General features: G+C 41.4%; 1 protein-coding gene across 1 annotated transcript in view; it reads right to left on the bottom strand.

Moving 5' to 3' along the window:
* Nucleotides 1-8,837: 8,837 nt before the first annotated feature.
* IMPG1 (interphotoreceptor matrix proteoglycan 1) overlaps nucleotides 8,838-16,179 on the bottom strand; it is a 742,521-nt gene continuing 735,179 nt past the window's right edge. Inside the window, exon 16 of the mRNA XM_077289856.1 lies at nucleotides 8,838-8,946. Within this exon, the coding sequence (XP_077145971.1) occupies nucleotides 8,943-8,946 (4 nt within the window). The 3' untranslated portion in view covers nucleotides 8,838-8,942. The remainder of the gene's footprint in view (nucleotides 8,947-16,179) is intronic.

Here is a 16,179-nt window from a genome sequence, read left to right as displayed (position 1 = left end):
ATTTCTACTTGCTCTGTTAGCACACACGCAGTGTTCACTACTGAACACTGAAGGGCATGCAATGAAAGATTACGTCCTGAAACCAGTGCCAGAGTCAGCATGTACTGTGTGGGCGGAGTTTGTACCGCCCCCGATGGATCATATAAATATCCAATTGGCCCTTCGCAGAAAAAAAGATTCCTCACCCCTACTCTAACGGGACACACAGGCCAATTAATTAAAGGGAATCTGACAGCAGGGTTTTGCTACCTCATCTGAGAGCAGCGTGATGTAGGCAAAGAGAAGCTGAATCCAATGATGCATCACTTAGATTACTGGGTGCAGCTGTTCTGATGCAGAGTTTTTAGATTTAGCAATGCAGCAGAGCTGATAAAGCTGACCCCACCCACACCACAGCTAACCCCGCCCACACCAGGCTCTGAGTGTACATAGCGATAAACAGTGAGGTGCTCATCACAGAAGAGGGCAGAGTCAGACCAGGAGGCACTCTGATGTGTCCAAGCAATGATACGCTCTTGATGATAAAACAGTCATTGCAAGTAAGCAAAACCAAGGAGCTTGATAAGAGAGGCATCGCTGAAATCAGTGTTTTAACCCCTACAGGTTAAAAACCTGCTGACAGACTCCCTTTAAAGTGTATATGCCAGAATTCTGGTGACAAACTGCAGGGCTAAATTATCTCCTGAGTAATTTTATCATTAAAGTGAACCTGTCAGCGGGATTGTACTCAGTAACCTACAGACAGTGTCAGGTTGGCGCTGTTATACTGATTACAATGATGCCTAGGTTGATTAAATCCATCTTGTGTTGGTTGGTTAATCTGTATTTGTAGTTTTCAGTTAATGAGACTCGTGCTTCGTGGCGGCCTGTGGGCAGGGCTTTATGTGGTGCTCTGATTAGATATTCATCCTTATGACAGGTCACTGATCCCTCAGTGACTGGCCCCCTATTTTACATACTGGATATCATATTGTGTTTGCAAAAAAAAATTAACATTCATCAAAATGGTGCAGGCAGTGGCACCTGCGCTGTAGTATGAAACAATGGCTAATATACATTCATGATTTAGTCGTATAGTATTGTGGGGAGAAAAAAAATATATCTTCATCCAAATGGCACCATTTTGCTGGAGAAAAAGAATTTGGCTCCATCAAAATGGCGCCTGCACAGTAGCCACTATTGGTGATAGATGCCACTGCGCTACAATGCAGGCACCACCATCATTGTAATAAATGTTTGGTTTTTTTTTGTTACCACTCAATATAATATGCGGTATCATAGGGGGCTGGTCCCTAAGGGATCAGTGACCTGTCAGAAGCCATACTGATGAAGATGTAAGCAGAGCACCATATATAGACCCCCACACACAGCCACGCCCCAGAGCACAACAATCTCAACTGAAAACTACAAATAAAAAACAACAACCACAAGACTGATTTCATCACCCTAGGTATCATTGTAATCAGTATAAAGGTGATGACCGGACACACTGTAGGTTACTGTGCACAATCCTGCTGACAGCTTCCCTTTAATGTTTAGGTTTATTGTTCTGTTAAGAATGGTGATGAACACCATAACAAGAAGCTAAAACATGAAAGCTAGAAAAAGTATGGGGGCATGACCAAATGTCCGATACTAATGAAAGGGGTAGAACTTGTGAGGGATTGCCATCAGAAGGAAAATAGAAGGAAAGCAATAATTGAAGTATGAAAAAAAGATGTAAACGGGTTAAAAAGACACTTGACGGGTGGAAAAGTATCTATATATTACCATATTTTCAGAAAAGGTTTTATTTTCCTATAGTTGGACAGCGAGGTATTTTATTAAAATGATGTGATTGACTTGTGTATTACTGAAGAACAGAAGTCTGTTCAGTTGTGTTCAATTGGGAAAGAATGAAGGCTATAAACAAATTTCATTTTGCAGCCTTATCCAGTACGATGGGGAAAATACATTGCCAAGTTAAAGAGTGCAGTTACAGTAGGTATTCTGTAAAATCATGCAAATATGTAGAAATTCGGTTTCCCTTATGGACGCTGCTATTAGAACGCTCAAGTGGCAAAAAGATACGCAGTTGAATTATTTAGCTCAGACATTAACAAATTCCTTCTACATTGTTCAATGAAGACCAAATAATAAAATGTTTGGGGACTGAACAACCAATGATAGCAGATGTGTCTCCATGATAACAGAATGAAAACAATAAGTGAAAAAGAGCCAGTCTGCAGTAAGGTAGCTGGGCACTTGTGTGTAGGGATGACATCCATGGCGGAACTAGAGTCTGATGAGCCCAGGTTCAAGATTTGGACTGGGGCCCCATCTCCATCTGGGTATATGTGTCCCCCATTCTGGTATATGTCCCTTATCCCGGGCCCCATCCTGCTATATATATCCCCCCATCCTGCTAAATGTCCCCTGTTCTGCCACAGTTCTTTAATGCATAAACAAAATTAAACCATTATACTCGCCAATCGCAAACAGAAGTTAAGGGGCCCCATAGTGCACTCCCCATTGTCCCCCATATACAAGTGCTTCTCACTAAGTTAGAATATCATCAAAAAGTTAATTTCAGTTCTTCAATACAAAAAGTGAAGCTCGTTTATTATATAGCGTTATTACAAACAGTGATCTATTTCAAGTGTTTATTTCTGTTAGTGTTGATGATTATGGCTTACAGCCAATGAAAACCCAAAAGTCATTATCTCAGTAAATTAAATTGCAGTAATTGATGCAAAAGGAGCACTGAACAAGTATTTAGTGCATTTACTGAACATACATTTTGGTAGGCCAGTAATTTGGATTTTAAAATCATTTTTCAAGCTGGTGTTATAAAGTATTCTAATTTACTGAGATAATGACTTTTGGATTTTCATTGGCTGTAAGCCATAATCATCAACATTAACAGAAATAAACACTTGAAATAGATCACTCTGTTTGTAATGACTATATAATATACAAGATTCACTTTTTGTATTGAAGAACTGGAATGAATTAACTTTTTGATGATATTGTAATTTAGTGAGAAGCACTTGTAGTATAATGCACAGCCCATAGTTCTCCATATGGTATAATACACCCTATAGTAATCCATTCAGTACAATGCATCCCCCCATAGTTCTTTATATATTATAATGCACCCTCATAGTCATCCATGTAATATAATGCTCCCTTCATAGTCCTTCATATAATATGCATCCCATAGTCCTCCATACAGTATAGTGCTCCATATAATATAATGCACCCTCCATATCTTTCATATAAAATGCACAGCCCATAGTCCTCCATATAGTATTATGCACCCCATATTAGCATAATTCACAGCCCATATCCTTCTTATAATATGCACAACCCATAGTCCTTCCTATAGTACAATGCACAGCCCATAGTCCTGCTTATAATATTCACGCCCATAGACCTTCATAAAGTATAATGCACAGCTCATATTCCTCCAAAAAATAATAAAGTATAATGCAAAGCCCATGGTACATCATATAATATAATGCACAGCCCATAGTCCTCCATATAGTATAATGCACAGCTCATATTCCTCCAAAAAATATAATGCACTCCCCGTAGTCCTCCATATAATATAATGCACAGCTCATAGTCCTCCATATGGTATAAAGACCAGCCTGTAGTCCTCCATATAGTATAATGAACTATCTCACCTCCTCAGAACTGTTCCTTAAACTACAATCCTCTGTCTCCAAACACAGACAGCCCCCTCATGCCCTCTCCCGCTCCCACTTGCTAACACTTTCTCTGCTCCTCACTGCTGGTGATAATCTCTCCAAATCCTGGTCCTCACCACATTCATTTCTACCTCCCATCCACGCTCTATCACAACCTTTCTTAACCTCTCTATCCTTATTCCCATTCACCCAGCCCCCGCATCCCCAGTCCCACTAACAGGAGCTCTATGGAACGCTCGCTCTGTCTGCAACAAGCTTTCCTACATCCATGATCTTTTTGTTACTACCAAACTTTCCTTCCTTGCCATCACCGAAACCTGGCTCACCCCTTCTGACACAGCCTCTCCTGCTGCACTTTCGTATGGTGGCTTCCACCTTTCTTACACCCCCCACCCCTGCAGCAAACATGGCGGAGGAGTTGGTCTTCTGTCAGATACCTGCTCCTTCACCCCAATCCCATTGCCACCCACTGTTACCCTCCCTTCCTTTGAGGTGCACTCTGTGCGCATCTACTCCCCCTCCAACCTCCAACTGGCTGTCATCTACCGCCCCCCAGGGCCAGCCACCACCTTCTTTGACCACTTCACCACCTGGCTACTTCATTTCCTTTCCGTGGACATCCCTACTATCATAATGGGTGACTTCAACATCCCCATTGACACTTCCCTCTCAGCTGCCACTAAACTTCTATCTCTCACTTCCTCCTTCGGCCTCACTCAATGGTCTTCTACAGCCACCCACAAAGATGGTCACACACTGGACCTCATCTTCACCCGCCTCTGCTCCCTATCTAACCTCTCTAACTCACCTATTCCTCTCTCTGACCACAACCTCACATTCTCTTCCCTCTCCACTCCATGTCTACAATCCGCACCCCACAAACTTTCACACCCTCGCAGAAATCTTAAACACTTTGACCTACACTCATTCTCTGAATCCCTCCTCCCTCTCACAGATATAAGTTCCTTACACAATGCGGATGACGCTGCCGCTCTATATAACACCACAATAGCTGTAGCTTTGGAATCTGCTGCCCCACTTACACATACCAAAGCTTGCAAAATCAACAGCCCTGGCACACCAGCCTGACCAAAGAACTGAGGCGAGCTTCCAGGGCTGCTGAGCGCAGATGGAAAAAATCCCACTCCAACGAACACTTCATCGCATTCAAACAGTCCCTCACTACTTTCAAGACCACACTTGCCACAGCTAAACAAACCTACTTCTTATCTCTCATATCCTCCCTGTCTCACAACCCTAAACAGTTATTCAACACCCTCAACTCTCTCCTCCGTCCCCCAGCACCTCCTCCCCCCACTCATCTCAGCTGAAGACTTTGCCGCATTTTTCAAGCAGAAGATTGAGAACATCAGAGACAGTTTTGGTCAACAACCCCAAGAGCCCTTCCTCCCGACTTCCCAGCCCTCCACCTCCAAAACCAACTTCTCCACCATTACAGAAGATTGACTCTCCACTCTACTCTCAAGATCACATCTCACCACCTGTGCACTTGACCCGATCCCATCCCACTTCATCCCAAACCTCACCACAGTCTTCATCCCAACCCTAACCCATCTCTTCAACATATTACTAACAACTGGTGTTTTCCCCTCAAGCTTTAAACATGCCTCCATCACACCTATCCTCAAAAAGCCCTCTCTTGACCCATCCTCTGTATCTAGCTATCGCCCTATATCACTTCTCCCCTATGCCTCAAAACTACTGGAACAACACGTCTACCTTGAACTGTCCTCCCATCTCTCTTTTTGCTCCCTCTTTGACCGCTTACAATCTGGCTTCCGGTCACACCACTCCACTTAAACTGCCCTAACTAAGGTCACCAATGACCTCTTAACCGCCGAGAGCAAGCGACACTACTCTGTCCTCCTCCTCCTGGACCTGTCGGCTGCCTTTGACACAGTGGACCATTCCCTATTATTACAGACCCTCTCATCCCTTGGCATCACAGACTTGGCCCTATACTGAATCTCATCATACCTAACAGACGGGACATTCAGCATCTCCCACTCACACACCACCTCCTCACCTCGCCCCCTATCTGTCGGTGTCCCACAGGGTTCAGTCCTAGGGCCCCTGCTCTTATCCATTTATACCTTTGGCCTGAGACAGCTCATAGAATCTCATGGCTTTCAGTATCATCTCCATGATGATGACACAGATCTACATCTCTGGACCAGATATCACCTCCCTACTAACCAGAATCCCTCAATGTCTGTCCACTATTTCATCCTCCGCTAGATTTCTGAAACTTAACATGGACAAAACAGAATTCATCATCTTTCCCCCATCTCACGTGACCCCCCCAACTAACCTATCCATTACAGTAAATGGCTGCTCACTCTCCCCAGTCCCACAAGCTCGCTGCCTCGGGGTAATCCTTGATGCTGATTTCTACTTCAAACCACATATCCATGCCCTTTCCACTTCCTGCCGACTTCAACTCAAAAATATTTCACGAATCCGTTCATTCCTCAACCAAGAATCTGCAAAAACCCTAGTCCATGCCCTCATCATCTCTCGCCTCGACTACTGCAACCTCCTGCTCTGTGGCCTCCCCTCTAACACGCTCGCACCCCTCCAATCTATTCTAAACTCTGCTGCCCGACTAATCCACCTGTCCCCCGCTATTGCCCGGCTTCTCCCCTCTGTCAATCCCTTCTATGGCTCCCCATTGCCCAGAGACTCCAGTACAAAACCCTAACCATGACGTACAAAGCCATCCACAACCTGTCTCCTCCATACATCTGTGACCTCATCTCCCAGTACTTACCTACATGCAACCTTCGATCCTCACAAGATCTCCTTCTCTACTCCCCTCTTATCTCCTCTTTCCACAATTGTATACAAGATTTCTCTCGCGTATCACCCCTACTCTGGAACCCTCTACCACAACACATCAGACTCTCACCTACCATCGAAACCTTAAAAAAGAGCCTGAAGACCCACCTCTTCCGACAAGCCCATAACCTGCAGTAACCAACGATCAACCAAACCGCTGCATGACCAGCTCTACCCTCGCCTACTGTATTCTCACCCATCCCTTGTAGATTGTGAGCCTTCGCGGGCAGGGTCCTCTCTCCTGTACCAGTTATGACTTGTATTGTTCAAGATTATTGTACTTGTTTTATTATGTATACCTCTCCTTACATGTAAAGCGCCATGGAATAAATGGCGCTATAACAATAAATAATAATAATGAACAGCCCATAGTCCTCCATATAGTATAATGCACAGCCCATAGTCATCCATGTAGTAGTATGGTCACTGTGTACTCACTGCTTAAAAAAATGCCCATCTTCCCCAGCTCCCCTGCTGTGCGACATCCTCTCCTTAAGCCGGCAGCTGTCACTGTCATGCACCCCCAATCACGTGCACGTCAATGTCAGCTGTTGTCCTCTAGCCGGCAGCGTGTATTGCTGTGCATGGACATGATGGGTCTGTGCATCATAGTACACTTCAACTGGATGTGTGTCCGAGAATGGACATACAGTCAAAGTTTCTGCTGGCATCAGCGAACTCCCCACCCACATGGACCCAGTCGCGGTTGCGTCTTGCATTTAGAAAGGTAGGAACAACCCTCACTTTGCTGAATTCATATGAATTAATTGGGACTAAATCGTATCATTTTGGTATATTCGTGAGTTCTGATCTTTCTTTTCTAAATTCAAATACTAAGTATCGTAGTTTGATCCCTTAGTCAATCTATATATATAATTGTCTAAGGGTTTTTCTGTCTGTCTGTCCTGGAAATCCCGTGTCTCTGATTGGTCGAGGCCGCCAGGCCTCGACCAATCAGCGACGGGCACAGCATGGCGACGATGATGTCATAAAGGTTGCCTCGACCAATCAGCCACGGGCACAGTCTGCCGTGAATTCGCCTCGACCAATCAGCGATGGGCACAGTATCGACGTAGATGTCATAATGGTTGCCATGGCGACGATGATGTCATAAAGGTTGCCTCGACCAATCAGCGACGGGCACAGTCTGCCGCGAATTCTGGAATCATTGTCCATATACTACGGGGACATGCATATTCTAGAATACCCGATGCGATAGAATCGGGCCACAATCTAGTACTGAATATTCAGTCAAGACTTCTGCAATATCTGATAACACCGTTTTTAGTCTGTTACCAATGAGATGCATGGCTACGCAAAAAAATGTAGTCACAAAATAGTAGGAAATGTCTATTCTAGACTATTTGGAACGTTACTTCATTTTGATTTTAGGTGCATTGTTGCCAAAATAAAAACAGTTGTAAAAATGAATCTAGCCATTAATCCTAAATCTGCTTAACAATAATAAAAGCAAGCTTACGCTCCAAGATTCCCTGCAAGTCCAGTTCCAGCTCTTACTAGGTCCCCACCTAAGCCAGAGATTGGCTGAGCAGCCATTTCCTGTGTGTAGATGAAGAGACCAGTAATCAGAATCCAGCATGGACCAGGCAAGCGCTTTAATGGGACCTGCATAGGTCTGGGGCATTTAAAAATGTTTTTCCTGTAACACCTTTTTAAAGAGGCATTCCCATTAACCTTTTATCTCCTTGATCTTGCGTGAATATCTAATGTAGGTATATTAATATACTCACAGATCGCAGTCTTCTCAGGTATCCAAGATCATTCCGCTCTACTGTGTCATATGATGGCAATCTAGACTCTCCTGATCACACTGCACTCTGTATAACCTGCAAGTGGCTTTTCCAATGAAAGCCTATGGAGCGCCGGAATAAGACTACATTTGCAAAAAGTGACTTCTGGGTCACAAATAGAGCATAATGTGATCTGGAGAGTCTGAATCACCATCACGTGACTCAGAAGAGAAGCAGAACTCTGCTGGATACCAGTCATGATGTTGATCAATGAATATATTAAAACACTATACTAGACTAACATTTACACAGGGAAAAAGGTTAATGGAAGTGCTTCTTTAAGGACTTCGTATTCACTAATAATTGGCAAAATACAGGACAGGATGAGGTTTTCCAGCAGTCATATGTGTTATAAATTTCTGTTCCTTCATGAATATTCGAGCAGGCGTAGGATGTCACTTGAGTAGGATTGACGTTTTCATTATACATTTCACAAATCTAATGTCTAATTAAGAAATAAAAAGTACTAAATTCTATAGGAATTATTCTACACTCTGAAATGTGAGAGGGTCTTCTGTTAGGGTAACTTCTTTTCAGCACGGCACACAAATATTCGCCAGGTCTTTTATTTCATAGCCTTTTATCTGAGGATAAATTTAACAGAGAAAATATTTGTTAGAAATTGTAACAATTGACAGGTTTATACTGTGTGTTGTATAAGGCTATGTTCACATCACCTTTTATGATCATATCTGGCTCTGTACTCGGGCATATGTGCTGTAATAATGCAGGCAGTCACTGTGTGTACTCTGTTGGACATCATTTTTGGCCATATCTTCCCATTTGACGCGAATTCCAAGACTCAATTGACCACGTATTGAAACCCGCCTCAAACAGGCGAATACGGCTGAAAATTATATCTGACAGAGGACGCATTGGCTCTTCTGCATCATTGAAGTCAATGGCTCCATCAGATCATAAGTAAGCCCTGAGGGAGCCACTGATGTGAGATTAAAACGCAATGTGAACATAGCCTGATGCATGCTGTAAGAGTTAATAAGAACATAAGGCCTGATTCATCATTTGTATTTTTTAAAGTCACATTTCTGTTTTTCATTTTGTGGTGTTTAATGATGTTTTTGTAACAAAATCATCAAAATAAGTGTTTCGTGAATTTTGTGCAAAAGTTAAAACTTTTTTGTCTGTCTTTATTTGTTCTAACAAGTCACAAAAACGGTTAGTCACATATTTCGCAAAATGTTGCATAAATGGAACAAAAATATCTGGCATATATAGAATCTCTCTGTGGGGGACTGGAGAGTACATTTACAACACATTTTGTGACTTTTGAAAAGTCACAAATGATGAATCAGGCAAAAACTTTGGAAAGCTTAAACTGTGCCTATGATGGAGTAAAAATAAATTGGGCAAACACATGCAAAATAGATTTAAAAAAGGGTTCAATCGGAAAGACCAATTTGGGGCAAATAAAAAAAAAGTATAAAACACCAAAAACTCAAAGACCAGGCACAAATGCAATAATGAATCGTGCCCATGGTTTTCATTTAATTCTGCACTATTATTGAGGCCTGTGAATGCACAGATTTCTATTAAATATTTTAAATGGGCTTTTCTTTTAGACTAATGATGATAAATTTATTGCTAGGTATCAGTAGTAGGCTTTAACAGAATATTAACAATAATAGCCATCCAAGCTGTGACCTAGCAGAAAATAGAAAAAAGCCACCATAAGATAAGAAGCTTTATGCTTAAAGACATATTGGAATGTGACTGATTTGGGTCTAATGCTGGAATCGTCATTTGGATGTGCTGCAATATCAGAAATTGTTTACGAGGGTAGCACTGCATCTGACAAAAGCCACAGAGACCTCTCCTTTTAAGATGAGCTACCATGAAATGGCCATGTAAATCTACGTATAGACATTGAAACCAACCAAATTGACCAACAATTGGCAGCCTGTTCTCGCTAATCAAAATCTTTACAATCATGAGATTATGTTCATATTATCATGGCTTCCACTTCCAATGGAGTCCATAATACACTGTGCCAGATCCACCATACAGCAGCCACCACTGACTTATAACAGGGTTCTTTGAGGTTGCATGCTTCGCTATTCTTGTGATAGAACTTGCGATGGAGGCAAAAATCCTGTACCTACATCTACATGGCTAGACGTATAGCTCTTGAATATAAGGCGGCTGAAGTACCAATTTAACAAAGAGCACAACCAACTCCAAATACACACATCATAGAGTCAGAGAAGGGTGGAGACAGAAGGAAAAAAGCAGGTCCCAAGGTGTATATAAGTGATAGGACCCGCCATGATGCACCGAGCGACTGTATTTGGTTTGAATATTCATCCTGTGCTGACAGTCTCTTTAATGGTTGTCTCATCTTAAATGTGTATAATTGCAAAGTGAGTGTAAAAATAATCAGTTTTGATGTTTAATTAAAAATGAAAAATCCATGTATGTTTAAATAAAATGGAAGGATTTTTTATACTATAGTTTGGCATATTGCCTAGGTTAACGTATATCATAGGTGGCTGGTTTCCTAGACAAGCTCTGCTTTGAAGCTGGGTGCAGCCAGGTTCAGTGCCATTGCCCTTCTCAAATGCTGCACAGTCAACAAGCATTGGAGAGTGCACAGTTTGAACTAGTTGTGTCATTATAAGATTGTTCCAAACTAATAGTCTTCAGAAGCGCACAGTCCTTCCCACCAACAAGCAGGAAGGCAGGGGAGCAGTGTTCTCCCAAAGAAAAAAGATATAATCTCTATAATTGGACTTATAGACAGCCATGTGCTTGCTGCCAAAACAATCCCTTTCAAAAGAATTGAACAGATTTTCAGTAGCGAAAAATTCTGCAGCAAATATTTCATCTGTGTTTTTACTCTGTCTTTCAGTTCTACAATACTAAAATAAAGCTGAGTTTTTCCTCCATATTTATGTGCCACTCCTGTCCCCCTTCAAATACCAGAATGTAGTATATCATGATGACTGCTCCCTGATACAAGCTGCCCGATCCATGCTCTGAGAGTCAAACATATCTGGCTAATAGCAAAAGGGAAACTAGCACATTTAGGCAGGATGTGCTATGGGAATAAAGAGCCTTGTGATTCCAAATAGGTTTTAGTTAATACCAACGTGTTTCTGTGTCGGACTGGAGCCTTTCTCAAGGTATAAAAACCAAGCACTTACCAGTTTCCATTTTGCAATTATACATCTGTAAGAACCTTTTCCTCCATCCACAGGGCAGCAGCAGCGGCTCGCCATGACATTATGCAGCCAGTGTTTGACAGTGGATTGGGCAACATGTATGCTAATTGAGGTTCTTTTTAAAGGTGTTCTCTAGACATATAATGTTAATGATCTGTCCTCCAGTCATCAATATCAGATCAATGGGGGGTTAAAATAAGGCAACCCCAATGACCAATTGTTATTAGCTATGGTGGTCACATGAACCATTGGACAGAGCTACAAAGCACCTTTCAATATGTAGTGGACAATGCCAAGAATTGTCTATTCAAAAGGAGATAAGGTCTTATCCGGGCACTCTTGGGTGTTATCCGAGCAACTGGGAGTGCTCGTATATTATGTTTGAGTCCCTGCGAGTGCATGATTTGCATTTGCTAGACTGCCTAAACACATGTGGGCATTGCCTGTTTGTTAGACAGCCTCAACACATGTGAGGAATGTCTAACAGCCACAAATCATGTAGCCGCAGGGACTCGAACATTATATACGAGCACTCCCAGATGCTCGGATAACACATTCATCAATCTCATCACTAGAGATAACCCATTGAGTACTGCAGAACAGCTCCTGACTGGATCATTTATACCGGTATAAAAATTAGTTTACACCGGGGTCATGTGCTACCGACAATATGGATGACTGCTGGATATGAGGTGGACCCTCATTTATTTGTACATAATCCAAACTATGTTCCCCAATAAAATAAAATACACAACACATTAATTTGGTGTAGAAAGGCCACAGTTTTTATTAAAAAATCACAAGTATAGTAAGATGTCAGGCGACATCATCGAGTTGCCTGCCATACAGAAACTGGCAGGCAGCAATCCAGCTGCGGCACTCTTGCCACAGTTGCAAAGGGAATCCACTTCTAGCTCTCCGATGACCCTACCAATTATCCTCATTCCTGTGCTTAACATAAAGCCGCCCCTGGATGACATTACCATGATCACATTCTTCAGGCCGGCCACCAAGGCTCAGCCTATTCACCATGTGCAACAGCTTCTATTAAATTATAATTAGCCCACCATATCTTGCCGCCCACTTCCACTTGACTCCTCAACCGCAGTATCACAGCTGTGACAATAATATACCAATCTGATGTGATTTAAATTGACTTTAATTCTGACTTTTTTTTTTTTTTTTGCTTATTAATAAAACCAGGCTAAAATCTACTGTATAAAAAGACACAAAACCTCCAACTTACTAAGAGATATCTTTCAGCACTCAGGAGAGGAAAAAACCCCTGTGGAGGAAACTTATAGGGAACCGTCACTGAAGGATTGCCCTTCCTTGGGCTTAGAAGGTTAATGCCAATCAACTTGTTTTTTTTGTTTTTTTTGCTTTTTTTTTTAATGTTATGATAACATGTACAAAGGAAGGTTACAGATGAAAGATGCGATAATATGTAAATTAACCTAAATAGGGTAGGCAGTCAAGTGATATATGAAATTTACAATAATTTACAATCACACAGTACAAGAAGGAAAAGGGATTAGGTGTGAAATGCTTCTGCCATATCTTCTGGTAGGAGAAAGCAGTAGAGACAGTGAGATAGGAAGTTTTATTAAATCCAGTAACTATTCCCTCTCATCACGTAATACATCAGCAGGCACACAAATGGACTGCGGCTTCTAAACGGGGAAACATCCCGCCTAATACAATCAATATTAATATAGGTAATAAAAACTGCAGGATTTGAGAGTCTCCCACCCTACAGTCATGTGTCCCCTTCGCCTAGTACTCCGGGGATTTCATGCTGTGTGGAGACCAAATGATTGTTTATGTGCGGAAATCTCCCGGTCTCCATGCATCTTAAGACTGAGGTCAGATGCGTGTATGAAATATCGCCCAAGTTTCATCCAGAAGACTAGGAAGATTTTCATCTATATTGTCATCCATGTGTCCGTGAAGAACGTCCGTGTGATATCTGTGTGGTATCCGATTTTATACATCAATAGTTTAAAATGTACATGATCAAATACAGTTTGCTATGTTATCAATGGCAATGTATCCATAAAAATTGGATGATACACAGTTGACCTGTATGGGGTTCGATTTTTTTTTTTTCTTAAACATTCTCAGACATGAATGGGCGAGTCTCATCCGATACTCAGAAGAGAATAGTGCATTGCTGCAATTTATTTTTTTTCATATGAAAACTGTCATCTGAACAGCCTTATTGAATAACATTGGTCAGTGTGCTGCCTGATTTTTTTCTCGGACAGCTCACATCCATAATGTACGCTTGTCTGAACAACCCTGTGTAAGCTTTTGCTACAAGTAGAACTCCATGATATGAGGTCTTGGAGAAACAACTCCTACTGACACAATAGAAAACACTCGGCACTACAGTGAGAACATTCACCTATTTGTGAATTTCAGCTCCACAACATAAGCAGGAGCCATCCTACATTATACTACTGACTGTGATATTCATAAATTAATGAGAATAAACATTCAACAGGTTTTTTTTTCATTGCAAAAATCAATATAATCTTTTTCTCCCAAACATAACTGCAAGACAACATTAATGGCATGATAAATCATACATTTATGGCCTGCTGAAATCCAGAATATTCCTGGTGGACAGCTTGTTAAGTGACCTGGGCAATAATCGATTCTTTGTCGCAACACATTAGTGGACTGCATCTAAGCGCACAGTATATGGAGACATGAGATTGTCGGTCTGCTTCTCCCTGTAGTTACATATTGCTAATTATTTGACTTAGACGACAATAGGAGAGTTATATACCGGCAGCATTATCAGAGGATGCACTTGTTATGCTGTATGTGAGTGACAGTCGGATTAGAAATTCCATTTTGGTATTTATAAATGAAGCAATGACATTTTCTCTATATATACTGTAAGCAAAATGCGTAATAAAAACTAGAGTTGAAGACTGCATATATGGTAAAGCAGTTCACTACACTGCATGTCTACTCTATAATACAGGAAAGAAATATATCTTGGTACCGTGTTAGCCAGTAGATAGAAAAATAACTCTATAATAGTAATACTCTATAATAGTAATTCATACATTTTAGCTTTTATGTAAATTTTTTATTAAATGTCATAAAATTAGAATAACTACACTCTTTTATGTTTTTCCATAAATCACATGCTTTCCCCGCATATAACCTGCAGTGATTATTCATGCTGAGAAACCTGTCAAATCTGTTTTAATGAGAGATCACATTACAACTGCTGCCTATAAAAGTCTATGGAAATGAGATGGGGAAGGAGCTGGTGGGAAACATGAGCAGGAAGTCGGAAAGAAAAGCTGATTTATCTTCTATTGACGAGAGACTACATATGGGAATACTGCAAAATAAATTCTGAATAAAAGAGCTATAATTGCCAGAAATAGTGTATTTTCTCAAATAAACACAGGGCTGATTATTCTGAAGATAAATACCTGACAATTACACTTTGATAGTATAATCAATGTGTTCTTTTACAGTCAGATAGCATTACAATGTAAGAAAATTGTGTATGTTACTGAATGCATACGTTTACAATTTAGCATTCTAGTAATGTGACTTGTACATAAATTGGACATAATTTCAAACAAAACCCCAAAAATGGGACAGACAAAGTTGTTGCCACCTTTCCAAATTGTGGTTACACAACTTTATTTTAGCATGTGATGTTTGCTCAAAACTCACCTGTGGTAAGTAACAGGTGTGGGCAATATGAAAATCACACTTGAAATCAGATAAAAGGGTAGAAATTGGCTTACTCTCTGCACTGTGTGTCTGTGTCTGCCACACTAAGCATAAGGAACAGAAAAAGGAGAAGATAACTCTTGAGAACCAAAATTGTTGAAAATATCAACAATTTCAAAATTACAAGCCCATCTATAGAGATTGTAAGGATTGTACTCACTCAGATGCGTAGGATGAAACAGGAGGCACATTCTCTTCAATGTCCATGTGGGTTTATTTGCTCCATAAACCATCAAGGTAGCAACAAAAAGGTAAACAGTCTGTACATCAGGCCAACACAGCATCAATGTCCATAGCAGAGCTCTGCTCTCAGGCCTGGAGGCACACAGGCTGTGCGATGTCCAGTACTCAGGCTCTATCCGAAGCCACGGACACACAAAGGCTTCTCCCTCTCAAGACACAGACCACTCTGTCCTGTCCAGCCTGGACACATGGAAATCCGTCCACACTGACAGACTCCCAAACACTCACTACCATGTGCAGCTAAACACACCTCCTTTAGGTAGCCTGTAACCACACCCACAGGTGAGGTAACATCACATGCATTGGTCACATGATCATGACATCACTGCAGGTCCTCAAACTCCTGCAGGGAAAAGGGTACAGTGAGGACCCCCACCAGTCACACCACAAGATCTTGATGTTCCTTTGGCTATGGTGCACAACATAATAAAGAGGTTTACATCCCATTGCACTGTAGCTAATCTTGCTGGATGTAAACAGCAGATAAAAATTGATGAAGCTTTCAACACAGGATAGTTGGATGATAAGCAGCCCCAATCAACGTCCAAAGAAATTCAAGCTGTCCTGAAGGCTCAGAGTACATAAGTCAGTCAGTGTGAACTATCTGACAACATTTGAATAATATGA

The sequence above is a fragment of the Ranitomeya variabilis genome, chromosome 2 (assembly GCF_051348905.1).
Source record: "Ranitomeya variabilis isolate aRanVar5 chromosome 2, aRanVar5.hap1, whole genome shotgun sequence".
NCBI classification, from domain to species: Eukaryota; Metazoa; Chordata; class Amphibia; order Anura; family Dendrobatidae; genus Ranitomeya; species Ranitomeya variabilis.
The sequence above is the reverse complement of the archived record's forward strand: the minus strand, read 5'-3'. Positions and strand labels throughout refer to the sequence as shown.